The sequence below is a fragment of the Equus caballus genome, chromosome 26, assembly GCF_041296265.1.
Source record: "Equus caballus isolate H_3958 breed thoroughbred chromosome 26, TB-T2T, whole genome shotgun sequence".
Taxonomy (NCBI): domain Eukaryota; kingdom Metazoa; phylum Chordata; class Mammalia; order Perissodactyla; family Equidae; genus Equus; species Equus caballus.
In genome coordinates, this window is record NC_091709.1 from 48453776 (window position 1) to 48470691 (window position 16916).

Genomic DNA, 16916 nt, shown 5'->3' on the forward strand with positions numbered 1-16916 from the left:
GCAGAGTGCACTGAACTTTAACCACCAGGCCATCAGGGCTGGCTCTGTCTATTTCCCTTTTTTTGGTGTAAATTTCTGTTAGAAATACTAACTTGGCTTGCTTTTTTCACCCCTTTATTTTCAGTTTTTTTCCATGCTTTTCTTTGAGACTCTTATGGATATTAATAACTTTTTAAAAAGCTGACTTAGGTATCTTTGTTCCATTAGCCAAGTTTTATTTATTTATTTATCTCTTTTATTTTATTTTATTTTATTTTTGAGGAAGATTGGCCCTGGGCTAACATTCTTGCCAATCTTTCTCTATTTTATGTGGGATGCTGCCACAGCATGGCTTGACAAGGAATGTGTTGAACCGTGCCTGGGATCTGAACCTGTGAATCCCGGGTCACCAAAGCGGAGCGCATGAAGTCAACCTCTGTGCCACTGGGCCAGCCCCATGTTAGCCAAGTTTTATTTGCCAAGCCACATCTTCTTGCATCTGCCCTGCTCTCTGCTGGTGTTTCCTTTTTCACTGTGCCTCCCTGGACCTGCTCTCTGCTCTCCGAGAAGGACCTTCCTCCGCTGATTGTACGGTTGTGCATCCAGGTGTCCTTCTGCGCTTGCTTCTTCTGCATTCAGGCCAGTGTCCTCCATTCACTGGCTGAAACCTGCTCTCTGCTTTTCCTCCCTCCTGTCTCTGCTCAGCCCCAGCCAAGCTGGTGTCAGGTGAGGCTTTTGTCCATGTTTGTGTGTGAGCACATCCCTGTGAGCAAGTTGTGAAGACACACGTGAACTCTGTGAACACGTGAGTGTGTGTGAGCATGTGTGTGAACATGTGTGTGGACTCGAGTACGTGTGCTCTGTGTGTCCCACGTCACATGCAGATTGCTGCCCAAATGGCAGTGGGTTGTGAGTGTTTTCTCCCTGCATCCTTGCCCTCAAGAGGGGCTGTGGGGACTTTCGTGGACCTTGAGTACCTGAAGTTTTCCTTACTTTACCCTCATCCTTAAATGACGTAGCTGGAAAGATATGATTCTAGATTTGATGTCTTTTCCTTTAACGCTTTGAGGCCATAAACCACCGTTTCCTCACATCCGATGTTTCTGTGGAGATGCCTTGTTTCCTGGCAGGTGTTTTTAGGAATCTGTTTGCTCTGATGTTCTTACGTGTCACTGTGATATGTCCAGGGTGGGTTTCCCATGCCGTCCTGTTCCGTCTCAGGTCTGACGGGGATTTCTCAGTCATTCTTTCTTCTGTACCCACGCTTTCCTGTCCTCTGGAACTCCCAGTGGGACGGAGCTTCCTTGTGCAGCCCTTTTGCCCTGTCCTCAGAGGTAGCACCCCAGCCCATGTGACAGTCCATGTTCCTCCGCTGGGTGGCTGGGCCCACACTTCATCCACCAAGACCTGTTTTTACTTCCTTGAGTAAACAACAGATGCTCATTGCTCATGGTCCTAGAGCCTGGAGGCCCAAGCTCAGGGCACCACATGGTCTCCCCCAGGAGAGTGCTGCCTGCATCAGACAGCATCTTCTCGCCATGTCCTCGTGTGCACAGGGGCAGGGAGCCTCTGTGGTCTCATCTGGAGGGCACAAACCTCTTCATGAGGCTCCTGCAGCCTGTTCTCCTCTTCCTGGGTGTTGGGACTGTAGAGTGGGGACCCTGTGGGAGACACACAGTGGTGGGACCTGCTGAGCAGCCACACAGCCCTGTGCCGTGGAACAGCCTCGTCTTAGCCCAGGAGCCAAGTGGCTTCCCTCAGCCAGGCCTGGACCCAGTGGCCCTTGGCCCGGCCATTCGGTGGTGGCGTCTGTGTCCATCTCCTGGGGCTCTGCCACACCTGGGCCTGGCTCCTCCTCTGCATTGTCCCGAGGCTGTGACCGCCCCTTCACTTCTGTGTCTCTGGTTCGCCCCTGCAGTGAGGCCTGGCCCACCTGTGTGGCCAGAGCACCTCGGCAGAAGTGGGAGCCTAACCAGGAATGGGGGACAGACTCATGGAGCCCTTCCTGGACCCAGTCTTTCCTCCTTCACTTTGTTTTGTCACCAGGAAATTCTTGTGCTTTCTCTGGGGTCCTCTCGGATTGCTTTCATTTTTGCCTTGTTAAACCCTCAGTGATCTCTGTTCCTTCCCTTCAGTCCGCCGTGCAATTTCTGTGTTCCTGTTTGGGGTCTCGTGTGCACTGCCACACTGCAGGTTCCCCTGGGTGAGCTGTGTGAGATGCTGCCCGCCAGCACCACACTTGACCTTCCCTGACCACGGGCTCCCCCAGGTGCAGTCCGGGGGGCCACTTGGTCCTGATTCTGCTGTGGGTCCTTGTGAACATTGACCAACTTTCCAGGAGTTCCAGGAGGTCGTGGCGCCTCATGGGGAGCTCAGCCCTCCTCGCCTGCGTGGCTCCCGTCAGCTGGGGGCTGCTTCAAGGCAGCCTTCAGGGCACTGTGTCCGTCTTGGGTGCTTTTCTGTGTCTCCTTTGAAAATCAGCACCTGAGCCCCGAAAGCTGGGACCTCCTGCGACACAGCGCACAGCGGCTGTGTTAGTCCGTCCGAGCTGCTGTAGTGAAATGACACAGGTTGGGTGTAAACAACAGATGCTCGTTGCTCATGGTCCTAGAGCCTGGAGCCTCATGCTCAGGGCGCCGCGTGGTCTCCCCCAGGAGAGTGCTGCCTGGGTCGGACAGCATCTTCTCGCCATGTCCTCATGTGCACAGGGGCAGGGAGCCTCTGTGGTCTCATCTGGAGGGCACGAACCTCCTCATGAGGCTCCTGAGCACCTCCCAAGGGCCCCGCCTCCTAGCACCATCATGTCTGGGGTTAAGAATTCAATATGTGCGTTTGGGGGACACAGACATTCAGACCACGGCAGTGGCATTATGGAAACGTGTGGTGCTAGGTGTTGTCTGAGGCCAAAAGACGCTCCTGGAATCCTGCTGACATTCTCTCTCTTCCTATCTCTAACTTGCATGTTCTAGGTCATACCTTCTTCTGTTTTCATCTCTGAAAATGCTGTGTATTTTCATTTATAGATGTTCCCGTCACTCTAGCACACAAGGACTCAGGTTTGTAAAAACAGACGAGTGATTTCTGTGTGATATATGCTGTGTGTTTGCGCCAGATTTTACAAAATTGTACTGAAGAGGGGCCAGCCTGGTGGTGCAGTGGTTAAAATCACCCGTTCCACTTCCATTGCCCTGGGTTTGCGGGTTTGGATCCTGGGCATGGACCTACGCACCACTCATGAAGCCATGCTGTGGCAGTGTCCCACATACAAAGTAGAGGAAGATGGGCACAGATATTAGCTTGGTGACAATCTTCCTCAAGTCAAAAAAAGGAAGATTGGCACGGATGTTAGCTCAGTGGCAACGTTCCTCGCCAAAAAAAAAAAAAAATTTTTTTTTACTGAAGAGAAAAATACTTCAGTGCTTTTGTGGCAAGCTATTGAAGGAACTGGCCACTGTCCTCGTCTGTCTGTGCATAAAGCAGTGAGCCTCTCTCTGGTGAGGCCCTCGTAGGTGCAGAGCTGCAATGCACGCTGCTTTGCAGGAACCCGTGTCTTGTGGTGGCTGCAGTGTCCTTGGGCTGGGGACCCTGGGGGCCTGATGGTCTCGAGGAAGGAGCTTGGGGCCCAGGAGGTGTTCCTGTGCTGGCCCCACTTTGCGGTTGTCCCTCAGCATGGCCTGAACAGCTGCACTGACACCTTCCTCTCCATCCTGCCTGCGTGCAGGTGCCTGTGCTGCCAGCCAGGGGCCTGTCCTCCGACGCTTGGCCTCATGATGGTGTTGCCTGGGTGGACCCTGGGCAGCACTGCCTGTCACAGCAGGAATGTGTGAGCCCCATCTCATGTGCAAGGTCTGTGAACAACATCGTTCTAACTGCACGTTTACAGCTGATTTATCATAATTGGTGACATACTATCTTGAAAATTTATTGAGAATGCTATATCAGTGGTGATGATAATTTGTCATAAAAGATTGTCACATTTTTGTAAACTAAGATAATTAAGATTTGAAAGCTGGTGAAGTGTAAACAAAAACTTAGGAACTTAATGTTTCTGTTTTTGGATAGTTTGAGCATTGGGGACTCAGAGGGCTTATCAGTTTGTAGTTCCCACTTGGATTGTGGCTCATCGCCCGGTTAATTTTAGGCTGGCATTTGGTTTACTGATGGCTTGACCCTTTCATCTGACACAGCCCCGGCTCGTGGTGAGTGCCTTTAGTCAGCACACCTGCCAGGAGCTGCCACATCAAGCTCCTGCTTCCTCGGGAGGCACCAAGTTCTGTTCATGTTTCCATGTTGGAGAATACATGTGAAGGCGTAATTCCTAGAAAATTACCTGATACGTCATTTGGGAATACCAAGATGTATTTTTCTTGGTCTTAAAATTTATTTTTTCCAATTTTCATTTAAAAGATGTGTTTTTTTAAAATTTTGGTAACAGTACTTGACTTTATTTGCAGCGGCTGTTTGGCTCACTTGTGGCTGTGTTAGCTGGTGGGCTCGGCATCTGACAGGACACAGACTCGCCTGGCTTGCTGGATGCACGTCCCGTCCTCTGCAGTGCTGTGTGGCCTTGGCCCTGTCCCTCCCTGAGGGAGAGAAGTAGTGGGAAGGGAAGAGCCATGCTCTCTCCCTGAGCCGGAGTCTGCAAGCTTCAGGGAGCCTGTGCTCCTGTCCCCACCAGGACCTGGTCCTGGGATGCCAGGGAGGCTGCTGTCTGCTCTTTTCCAGGCGGCACTGTCGTGTCTGCTGTGCAGGCGTCGCTGTTAGGAAACTCACGTGTCATGTTTCTGCTGTAACACAAGCACCGTGCCCTGAGCCGTGGGACTTTCCTCCTGTTTTCTTTGCACCTGTAGCTCTTCAGAAGGAAGTGGAGTATCTAACCAAGGAGCAGTCAGAGACCAGGAGACAGTTTGAGAAAGACCGCTCAGCTCTGCTCTCCCAGATGAAGGTTCTGGAGGCTGAACTGGAGGAGCAGCTCTCTAGGCATCGTGTGTGCGCCCAGCAGGCCGAGGAGCTCTCCGCCCTGAGGCAGCAGATGGGTTCTCTGGACAAGCATTTGCGCAGCCAGCGGCAGTTCATGGATGTAAGGGTTCATTTGTGTCACTGGAAGTCGTCTTTATGGCAGGAACTTCTTTCCAGGTCGCAGGCATCTGTGCTGCATGTTAGACTCGCGTGCAGAGAGCCATCATGTTACCACTGTCTCTCGGTGCCCTTTCACATCTTGTGAGTGTTCCATGACATGTGAGTCTGAGGGAGCGCCCTTCTGAGTCTCCTGGCATGCGCTGCTCTCTGCGGTCTGGGGGAAGTCCATAATGGTTGACTGTAGGCACCGTGTGCCCAGTGCTGGGTGCTGTCTGGGCAGTGCCTCTAGCCCCTGCTGCCTCCCTTGGACCTGTGCTGTCTGCTCTTTCTGTGTCTTGTCTTCTGTCAGTGCTCAGAAGCCTCCCCTGCATTACATCTGAAGAGCCGTTCCTCTTCCTTTAGCCCCATCTCATAAGCAGACGTGATGAAGGAGCCCACGCTTCCGGGCAGTGGACATGCGTGTGGAATGGAAGCCCTGGCTGCAGCGTGAAAGGCGTAGTGGCAGTTAGCGCCAGACCAGGCTCCTTCCCCTCTCGACTATGTGCCCTTCACTTGTTCTCTTCCAAGGGAGGTGGTGCCCCAGGGAGGCGCTGTGCCTCCATGAGTGCTTCTGAGAGATGATACAAACAGACTGCCTCTCGTGACAGGAGCAGGCCGTCGAGCGGGAGCAGGAGCGTGAGGACTTCCAGCAGGAGATTCAGAGGCTGGAGGAGCAGCTCCGACAGGTGGCCAGGCCGCAGCCCCGGGGCCCGCATGACAGCCATGTAAGTCAGCCTACTGTCCTGCATGCTGTGGGGGAGCCGTTGTTGTCTACAACGTTTTTAAGCTTTATCTTTTGAAACTTTTTCTTTCCATGCACATGAAACGGCAGCGGGCACAGCTGGATGAGGAGGTAGGGTGTGCCTATCTGTGCTGTCCCTCGAGTGTTGGTGCTGCCCCCTAGCCTGCCCTCTGCATGGCCACTGGGGAGGGGTTGGGCACCTGGTCCTGCTTTTTGCTGTTTTTTCTTGCTTCCTTCTGGTTGGGGCTGGAACTGTCTCCTTCCTCCTGTCTGAAGTAGCTGTAGTTGATTTCCTTATTCTTTTTTAAAAATTATTTTGAGATAATTGTGGATTGATTTGCAGTTGTGAGAAATAAGACCCAGAGAGATCCTGTGTCCCCTTAACCCAGCTCCCCCGTGGTGACAACCTGCAGAACTCAGCCCCAGATCAGGGCCTGATGTGGATGTGCAGACAGATGAGACGAGTCCCTCCCCACCGGTCCCCCAGGCTGCCTTCCCCCTCGCCCAGCTTGTCCTCTGCTCTACGGGTTTGTTATTCCCATACTGTTACACAAGTGGACCATACGTTGTGTGAGCTTTTGGGACTGACTTTCTGGAGATTCTTCCAGGTTGTTGCTGTGTCTGTAGTTGATTCTTTTTCATTGCTGAGTAGCATTCCATCCCTTACTATCAAAATCAACTTTATTTTACTGACACATGTTGTACCATATTATTATTCTGTGTGTCTTTTTGTTGAGGGGATGTCCTTGCTAATACAGTTTATCACATTCTCTCCCTAGGCGTCATTGTGCAGCCTAGGTCAAAACCACATAGATCAGTTTTCTCTCAGTTGTATTGTGTACTTTATTTGGAAGGTAATTTTGTTTTTTTAACTATTGTATTTCTCAAGCATTTTTTGTTGTTTTAGGTTGAATTGTTACAAGAAAAATTGAGAGAGAAGTCAGATGGACTTAATGAATTGGTTATAAAGAAAGAACTGGCAGATAGACAAGTGTTGATCCAGGAAGAGGAAATTAAACGTCTCGAGGAGACAAATGCCAACACCAGAAGACAAGTAATCCAGCTCCAGGAAGAGCTGGAGAAGCAGAGGAAAACTGTGAAAGAGTTACAGCAAGTAAACACCCTCTGTCTCGTTGGCGTCCACAGGGGTCTCTGGTCGATGGGGCACTTGTTGCCACGTTGCCCTGACTGCTCTGAGCCGGTGGGCAGGTGGGCGGAGCTTTCTCTTCTTCCTTTCACTTGTGCCGTTGGCTGCACCAGGAAGACTACGTAGGAGCCAGGACCCCAGACCAGTGGGCAGCAGAGTTCATTCTGACCTCTGCTTTTATTTACTCGAAGGAGTGACGCTCTGCGTGTCTCTTTGCTGTCAGCCCTCCGCTGCAGCACCACCTCACTGGACTCCTGATGCCTGTGGTCACCAGATGGGAGAGGTCCCCACACCAAGAGGTTTCCATTTCTCAGTAGACCCCGGCTGGGGGTCCTTCAGCTTCACTCAATTCTGACACCATCTATCTGGAGATGGCGTCAGATCCCACAGGGCAGGGGCTCAGCCCCACTTCAGATGTCAGTCACCAGTCCAGGATGGATAAGTCAGAGGTCCTGCAACCCCCTCCTCGGGTTCAATTAACTTGCAAAAGAGCTCACAGAACCCAGAGAAACATTTTACTTACTAGATCGCTGGTTTATTATTAAAGGACAAAACTCAGGAACAGCCAGGTGGAAGAGATGCACAGGGCAAGGGATGTGGGAAGGGCTCAGAGCTTCACGCTCTGGGAGCACCACCCTCCCAGCACCTCCACGTGTTTGCCAACCCAGAAGCTGCCCGAACCCCATCCTGTTGGGTTTTTATGGAGGTTCCGTTACATAGGCATGATTGATTAAATCTTTGGTCATTGGTGACTGATTCAACCTCCAACCCCTGTCTCTTCCCTGAGGTTGGGGTGGCACTGAGAAGTGCAACCCTCCAAACACATGGTTGGGTCCCCTGTTGACCCGTCCTCTTCCTTAGGTGACCTAGGGGCTTTCCAAAACTTACCTCAGCTCAGGTGTGGCTGGAAGGGGCTTGTTACGAATATCAAGACAGCCTTATCACTTATCACTCAGGAACTTCCAAGGTGTTTAGGAGCTGTGAGCCAGGGATCAGACGAGGCCCAAACAAACACATCACATGCTGCATAGTGACATTTGGTCAGCAACAGACCCCACAGGCCATGGCGATCCTGTAAGATTAGCACCATGTAGCCTAGGTGTGTAGTGAGCTCTATCATCTAGGTTTGTGTGAATCACTCTGTGATGTTCATACAATGACAGAATTGCCTGATGACACATTTCTCAGAACACATCCCCTTTGATAAGTGACATTTGACTGCATTTCTTGTTATAAGTCACAATATCACATTAGTAGCATTTTATATCAATTTTTATGGCACTCCAGTATCTCTCAAGTACTCTAAACTTATCCTTAGTAATTTCATAAAGTAAATATTTAAGGTTTTATGTTGAAAAACTTATTTCATTAGGTACTTGACTTGGAGCTAGTTAGAATTATTTTAATTTTTGAGTTCAGGAATTTACGTCCAGTGATAGTTTTCATACTGTAGTTTGCAGTTACGCATCTGTGGCATACAGGGGTTTTGTTGTCTCTGGAAGTTTAAGCTGAGGTGGGAGAGCTGAGCGTGAGTGGGGTCATCTGATTCTCCTGCCCTCCACCGCTTCCCATGAGCACTTGTCCCTCCTTTTGAGCATTTAGTCAAAAGGAATTCAACTCTTAAGGTTCCATTTCATGTCGCTGGGAGTTAAGAATTACTTGAAAAGTGAGTCTTAGGAGAAATTTTACTTTAGAATCACAGATTTGACCTTAAGACAAATCTTGGAGAGTTTTTACCAGGTGTGTTTGGTTCTTGAAAATGCTGGTGAGAACCATTTAATGAAGTCAAAGCTCTTTCTTGAAGACAGGTTTACTCTCTTGGGAAGGACATTGGGGAGAGGCCCAGGCAGCTTGTGTCACCTGCCTGGAGGGGAGTCATGCCTCTGGTCCAGCCACTTCCTGGGCTTGTGGGGGATAGCTCAGCTTGGGACTGCCTCGTCTGTCCATCCGTCCCTCTCTCCCTCCCTTACTGTTTCCCTCAGCAAACATTTACTGAGCTTATTAGGTGCCAGGGGTATAGAAAATGCCTTTTTTCCCTCCACAAAGTTGGACCATATATATAGCTTTGTATGCCTTTTTCTTCCCCTCTTAATATATTGTGACCATTTTATCCATGTCAAATATTCTTTGAGGACTTTTTTTTTTTTTGAAGATTTTATTTTTCCTTTTTCTCCCCAAAGCCCACTTACATAGTTGTGTATTTTTAGTTGTGGGTCCTTGTAGTCGTGGCATGTTAGACGCTGCCTCAGCATGGCCCGATGAGCAGTGCTATCTATGTCCATGCCCAGGATCCGAACCAGTGAAACCCTGGGCTGCTGAAGCGGAGCACACAAACGTAACCAGTCGGCCACGGGGCTGGCCCCAAGGACTTTTTGTTTTTAAGATTTGTTCAACTGCTTTATTAACTTATAAATAAGATCTTTGATTTCATTGTGATTTCTAAATCATAATTAAATATAGACAATGATACTGATTTGTTTATTTTAATTTTATGCCCTATTAACTTACTACAGACCTCCACCTCTCAACTGTTTTCCAGTTGATCTTCTCTGATTTTCTGATAATAATTTTATCAAACTCAAGGACATTGAAATGTCACTTATTTCCACGTTGTGTACCAATTTTATTTGCATCATATACCTTATGATAATGATGACAAAGTAAAATGTTAAGATGTACCTGACTGTTACTTTAAGATAACATCTCTTTGAAGAATTTTTAATGTTTACAAATATTCCTTGTATAGATGTATTGTCAGCCATTGCTCCCTTCTTTGGCAAGTTCTTTCCAATTTTTTAAAAACGGCTAGAGCCTATTTTAATAGTCTAGAGACTATTTTTGTGCCTTGTTGAATAATTACTGAGGATAAATTCCTTGTGGTGCAGTCACGGGCACAGGCTGTGGCCCTCTGTTTGGGACTGCGTCCTTCCCCAGGTGGCTCTGCTCTGGAGCATGGCTGGTCTGTGGGTCATATGTCTGGTCTGGTCCATGCATGTGTGTGGGGGGTGTGCTCCAGGAAGAGCTGAAGATGATTTACCCTGTAACAAACAGACGTTTGAGGCCCCTGATTCCTGAAATACTTGCCTGAAATCGCATTTTTTGTCTTAAACAGGATAAAGAGGCATTGCAGGAACAGCAGATGAGTAACTTGCTACTGGTGTCCACTTTGCAGTCTAAACTAGATGAGGGCAAATGCCCCTTGCCTTCTGCAGGCAGCTGTCCCGAGGGTCCAGAAGTCCAGTCAGAGGCAGTGCAGAGGGTGCTCCTGCAGCGTGAGACCGAGGTAAGGGAGGGCGGGCACGGGCCCTTTCCTCCTCTGCTCAGAGGGTCTGCTGACAGCGTCCACTGCACTTCAGATGATGCATTTACTGTATATTCTTTGTAATTTTAATGTTTTTATGTGGGTTATAGTATGTTAACTTTTTGGCATGTACTTTTAAATCTTTCAAAGTGATTTTAATAATTATTAATTGCAATATTAGATAACTTTTAATACCTACCTTCTTTTGTTTTAATGAAAGATTTTGGACTTAAAAGAACAACTAGAAAAGGTTAAAGATGACTTAGTAAGTAAAAATGAGGAAGTACTACATCTGACCTTGAAATTAGACATGCAGAACAACCATAGTGCGGCCAGCGTCAGAGAACTTCAAGAAGAGAATGCCAATTTGAAGGTAAACTAAGAGGACCCACCCTGACACCTAAGATTGTGTTGCTTGTGTAAGAGCTGCAGCCGAGGGACTGGGGCCTTGGACCTTCCCAGGCCTGCGCAAGCCTTCTGTCTGGAGACAGAAGGAGGACCCTGTGCAGGCAGGTGATTTCGGCAAGTGCCTGACTTCTGCACTAAGATTGGCAGCTGGGGCTGTGCTAGGAAGTGTTCAGTGGGAGAGCTTTCTGGGAATCAAGAGTGGAGCATGGAGTCCCCTTGATGGTGGAGCTCTTCCATGTCCACCTGCACACCGTGCTCTGTGCTTGCGTGTGGCACCAGCAGTTAGGCTTTTGAAAGGATGCTTGTTGGGGCCCAGTACAGGAAAGGCACTTGCCTAGCAACGGAAACTGCCAGGAAAGAAATTATAGCTTTGGAGCAGTGGTACCTGCTTTTGGCTTTTACAGGGGCACCCCATTCTAGAAGTGATTTCTAGTAAATAGTTGCTCATTGTCATCCTTCCTGCAAGTAAGATGATAAAAAACCCAGTTTTAAATCTTCTCTATTATCTTAATTCAACTGTGCTTTTGAAGCAAAAAGAAAAATAACCTCTGTATAGTGGAGTTGATAAAGTTGTAAAGAAGTCCTAACCTTAAAAGATGGCTGTGAAATATATGAGTTTAGAGTCACTGTCTATGGTGCCAAACTGACAGTTGTTGGATGAGTGAACTAACAGCATTGAAAGAAATTCAAGGGATCCAATTCGACAAAGGGTGCAGCTGTATGGCTTTAAAATGTCTTCAGTGAAAGTAGAGTTCTGAGGCAATCTAGTCACTAGTCGTCCTTTCGGTGGGAGTCTGTCCTTAATTAACAGGTGAGACGTAGATAAGAGCACACTTTAATTACTCTTCAGCCATTGCTTTGAAACAAATTGCCTGGAGAAATGCAGTGATTAATTTTCTAAAGTCAAACTCTAATATGTCATTTTAAAAAGAAAGACTTTAGTAGAAAAACATTTTCAAATCAAGTATTGGTATTTAGAACTCCGGCTTATTTAATTAGGATATTCCACGTCTGCAGGGCCGGGACTGTTTCCTGTAGTAATGCTGCTTTGGCTTTGTTGTTATCATCTCCACAGGCATTTCTACAGAACAAAGAAAGGGAGATAAAGTGTGTGAGTGAGCAGCTTGAGGCACAGCTGGCTGGGATGGGAACTGGCGCTCTCAGTGAGGTAGGCCTCCCGACGCTGGATGCAGTCCAGGCTTGTGCCTTTGGCCTTAACTGCGTCTTGTGCATTGAGTTCTTGGTAGTTTGTCACTGTGATCTGGGGACCCCGGGGGGCCTTTGGGATGGCAGTAAACTATGTCATTATATACAGTTGATAATGGTTTTTTCATTAATTTTGGAGGTAAGGATGGTGGGGGGCTGGTGGGGTGAAAAGGAGAAGTTTTATCTGTAGATTTTCATGTCTCCAAACTTTGCAGTGACAGAGGCTGTTGGGATATTAATGATCTGTGTTGGTATCTTATATGTTTGGCAGAACTTAAAGATATCCTTTTTGTTACTTTGAGGAATACCCTTAAAACCAGTGACTAATTATTTAAAGGAGGTTGTATCTGTTACTGTTCCTTAGTGTTCCAGAATTGGCCATGTGAGTATAATTTTACATACTAAAATATTATAAATATTAAAGATAGTTTTTGTGATAAGGAAAATATTTTAGTTTCACTAAGAATAGAGAGCTATATAAACACAATTCGAAATATTTTCTTTTGAGATTTTTGTTCATTTCTAGATATGTGCAAATCTGTACATCCTTTGTTTTCTGTAATTCTACTTCTAATGTTTTTTGAATGTATGGACGATATCTTTGCTTTGATGTAATAAATACAACTAAAATTTCACTTGTAGGAATAACTTTTGTTAGGTTTCTAATTCTTTGAAGGAAACCACATTTTGATATATTTTCTACCCTTATTTTATGTCAGTGAAGATTTTCATTTCCTGGAATCATAGTATCTTTCAGGTTTGTTGGGAAAACTGAACTCTTCTGTCCCCATTGCTCGTTGTTAAGACCTCTGTCAATATGGCTATCGTTATTTCTTTTCTGTACTTCGTTCTCCAGCAGCTCCTTGACATCCTAACACCTTATTCTCAACATCTGTTGTTCCTTCCTTCTTTGTCTATTCCGACACCTGGGTTAGTGTTCTTTCTTTAATTTTATCATTTATTTTTCCCCTTATTCTGTAGTTTTCAATGAAGAAGTCTTGAACATCTTTTGTTAAATGTATCCCTAAGTATTTTAGGTTTGTTGCACTATTGTAAGTGGGCTTTAAAAAAAATTTCATCATCCAGTTGTTTGCCGTGAGTGTACATACGTACATACGTAGATGTATTTGTAGATATATAATTTTTGTATACTAATGTTGTGTCCTGTTACCTTGCTAAGTTGATGGATACTAGGAGTGTGTTTATAGATTCCTGGGGCTTTCTGTGTGTAAGATACACTGTCTGCAAATAGACCCAGTTTTGTTTCTTTCCAATCTTTTCTTTTAATTCTTTTTCTTCCTTGTCACAATGTCTAGCACTTCCAGGACAATGTTAATAAAATAGGTGATAGCAGTTGTCCTTTGTTCTTGATCTTGGGGAAGGTATTGAGTGTTTCACCATTAAGTATGATGTTAGCTGTAGGTTTTTCATAGATGTCTTTTATCAGGTTGAGGACGTTCTTTTCTATTTCTAGTTTGCTTCTTTTACATCTTTTGAATTAGTTATATTATTTTTCTCTTCAATTCTACTAACAGGGTTAATTACACTGGTTTTTGAAGGTTAAACCAACCTTGCATTCCTGGGATAAACCGACTTGTGGTGATGTGCAACCCTTTTAATATGTTGTTGGATTTGATGTGCTGGTATTTTGTCAGTGGTTTTTGCATCTGTATTCATGAGTGATATTGGTCTGTAATTTTCTTCTTTGGTAATATTTTATCAGGTTTTGGTATGAAGGTTTTGCTGGTCTTATGAAATGTGTTGGAAGTTTTCCCACTGTCTCCATTTTCTGAAAGAGGTTATTTAACATAGATGTGATTTTTTTTTTCTTTAAATGTTTTAATAGAATCAACAGTGAAACTGTCTGGCTGTGAAGGTTACTTAAGTAGGAGGTTTTTGAGAATGAATTTAATTAATATAGAGGTATTTGGATTTCTCTTTCATCTTGTGTTAGTTTTGATAAGTTGTATTTTTCAAAGAATTTATTGGGGCTGGCCCAGTGGCATAGTGGTTAAGTTTGTGTGCTCTGCTTTGTCAGCCCCACGTTCACAGGTTGGGATCCCAGGTGCAGACCTAGCATTGCTTGTCAAGCCATGCTATGACGGCATCCCACATAACGTAGAGGAGGATTAGCACAGATGGTAGCTCAGGGCCAATCTTCCTCCAAAAAAGAAAATAATTTATCTATTTCATCTAACTTGTCAAATTTCTTGGAGTGAAGTTCATAGTCTTTTCCTTATTATTCCTTAGGAAATTCCCATTTCCTTACTAACTCATTGACTATCTTAAATTCTGCATTGATGACCATTTTTTCATTCCGGATTGGTGAATTTGTGGTTTCTCTTTTTCTTGAAGTCTCTCTAGCTAGGGGTTTATCACTTTTGTTGATGTTTTCAAAAACCAGATTTTGGTTTTGCTAGTTTTCTCAGTTTTTTCTGTCTGTTTGGTTTGTCTTATATTTATTCCCTGATTCCTTCTACTTACCTTGGGTTTATTTTGCTCTTTTTCCAGCTTCTTTGGGTAGACCCTTAGGTCACTGATTTTAGACAGGTCTTATTTTTTAATATAACCATTTATTACCTGTAAATTTTTCGGTTTTTAAAAAACATACATACGGTAAAATTCACTTTTTTTGGACAGTTCTGTGAGTTTGGAAATATGCATTAAGTCCTGTAATCACGACTGCAATCAAGCTATGGAACAGTCCTTCACTCAGAAACTCTCCTGTGCTGCCCTTGTGGTCACCATCCCCACTCCCAGCGTGGCAGCCACAGTGTGTTCTTCAGCCCTGTAGTTTGCCTTTTCCAGAACACTCTGTCAAGTCACTCAGCATCATGTGTTTGCAGTTCATCTCTGTTGCACCTATCAGTGATTCGTTCCTTTTATTGCTGAGCAGTGTTATAAAGATGTTCCATGGCTGGTTTATCCGTTCACTCATTGATGGATCTTTGGTTGTTTCCAGGTTTTGGCAATTATGAATTGAGCTGCTGTAAACCTCCATGTACAGGTTTTTGTGTGAAAATAAATTTTCATTTCTATGGGGTAAATACCTAGGAGTAGAGTGGCTGATTCATATGTAAGTATGTGTTTAACCTTAAAAGAAGCTGTCAAACTGTTTCCAAAGTTGCTCTACCATTTTACCACGCACCGCCAGCAGTGCCTGAGGGCTCCAGTCAATCACGTCTTCACCAGCACGTGGTACGGTCAGTCTTACTTGTTTTAGCCATTTTAGTAGGTGTGTAGTGGTATATACTCTTGGGGTTTAATTCACATTTTCTTAATGACTAATGATCCTGAGCATCTTTTTATAGGCTATTTTGCCATACATATTGTGGCAAAATGTTTATTCAAATCCTTTGCTAATTTTTTAAAAGTTGGATTGTTCATTTTCATACTGAGTTTTGGGAATTCCTCGTATCTTCTGAGTATGGTTTTGTTTATTTGTTTGTTTTGTTTTTTAAGATTGGTACCTGAGCTAACATCTGTTGCCAATCTTTTTGTTTTTTCCTTCTTCTTCTTCCCAAAGCCTCCCAGTACATAGTTGTATCTTCTAGTTGTGAGTGCCTCTGGTTGTGGCATGTGGGACACTGCCTCAGAATGGCCTGATGAGTGGTGCCATGTCTGCACCTAGGATCTGAACTGGCAAAACCCTGGGCCGCTGAAGTGGAGTGTGTGAACTTAACCACTTGGCCATGGCACTGGCCCCTGAACGTGTTTTTTTGATATATGATCTGCAGATATTTTCACCCACTGCAGCTGTCTCTTTATTCTCTTTAACAGTGTTTTTCACAGAGCAAAACCTTTTAGTTTTGATGAAGTTCAATTTATTAATTTTTTAAATGGATATCCTTTTGGATTTGTATCTGAGAGCTCTTTACCTAATCCCAGATCACAAAGATTTTCTCATATGTTTTCTCTTAGAAATTTCATAGTTTTGCTTGGTATTCAAGTCTATGATGCACTGTATTTTTTGGCACATGGGTGTGTAATTGTTCCAGCACTGTTTGTTCAAACAGTAATCTTTTCTCCATTGAAAATCTTTGGAGAAATCTGTGGAGAAAATCTTCTCCATATTTGTTTGGATCTATTTCTGAACTCTATTCAGTTTTATTGATCTAGGTTTCTCTCTCTTTACTAATACCACACTATTTCTGTAGCTTTTCAGTAAGTCTTGAAGTCAGATAATGTAAATCATCCAACTTCTTCTGTTTACAAAATTGTTTTGGTTCTTCTAGTTCCTTTGGCTTTCCATATAATTGTAGAATCAACAAAGTGATATCTACAGAAGAATCTTGCTGGCATTTTGATTTGGATTGCATTGAGTCTAGATTGATCATGAAAGAATTAACATCTTGACAATATTGAGTCTTCCAATCCGTGAACGTGGTGTAACTCTCCATTTATTTGTCGTCTTGGATTTCTTTCATTGGTGGTGTATTGTTTTCAACTTATGTATCCTGCATGTGTTTTGTTAGATTTATATCTACATATTTTTGTTGTGGTGCTGTCCTAAATGATATGTTTATTTAATTTAAAAATAGTATGTTTTGGGGCCAGCCTGGTGGCACAGTGGTTAAGTTCGCACGTTCCACTTCGGTGCCCTGGGGTTCGCCAGTTTGGATCCCGTGTGCTGACATGGCACCACTTGGCAAGCCATGCTGTGATAGGCGTCCCATATATAAAGTAGAGGAAGGTGGGCACGGATGTTAGCTTAGGGGTCAGTCTTCCTCAGCAAAAAGAGGAGGATTGGTGGCAGATGTGAGCTCAGGGCTAATCTTCCTCAAAAGAAAAGAAAATTTTGAATTCTACTTGTTCATTGCTAGTATATAGAAATGCAATAGATTGTTTAAAATATTAACCTTGTATCCTGTGACTTTGCTAAATTCACTAATTAAATCTAGGAGCTTTTTTTGTTTATTCCATGGAATTTTCTATGTAGACTGTAATATCATCTGCAAATAGGGACAGTTTAATTTCTACTTTTCCATTCTGTACGGTTTTTATATCCTTTTCTT

General features: G+C 44.9%; 1 protein-coding gene across 37 annotated transcripts in view; it reads left to right on the forward strand.

Moving 5' to 3' along the window:
* Positions 1 to 16916, forward strand: part of PCNT (pericentrin) — a 142014-nt gene that overhangs the window by 80699 nt on the left and 44399 nt on the right. For 16 of the 37 annotated variants that reach the window (XM_023630345.2, XM_023630353.2, XM_023630346.2 and 13 more), the window contains 8 exons: positions 3003 to 3035; positions 4830 to 5059; positions 5706 to 5822; positions 5930 to 5950; positions 6747 to 6953; positions 10099 to 10269; positions 10508 to 10660; positions 11771 to 11863. In XM_023630345.2, coding sequence (XP_023486113.1) covers positions 3003 to 3035; positions 4830 to 5059; positions 5706 to 5822; positions 5930 to 5950; positions 6747 to 6953; positions 10099 to 10269; positions 10508 to 10660; positions 11771 to 11863 — 1025 coding nt within the window. The remainder of the gene's footprint in view (positions 1 to 3002; positions 3036 to 4829; positions 5060 to 5705; positions 5823 to 5929; positions 5951 to 6746; positions 6954 to 10098; positions 10270 to 10507; positions 10661 to 11770; positions 11864 to 16916) is intronic. The other 21 variants (XM_023630348.2, XM_070252657.1, XM_070252647.1 and 18 more) reach the window with 3 other exon arrangements.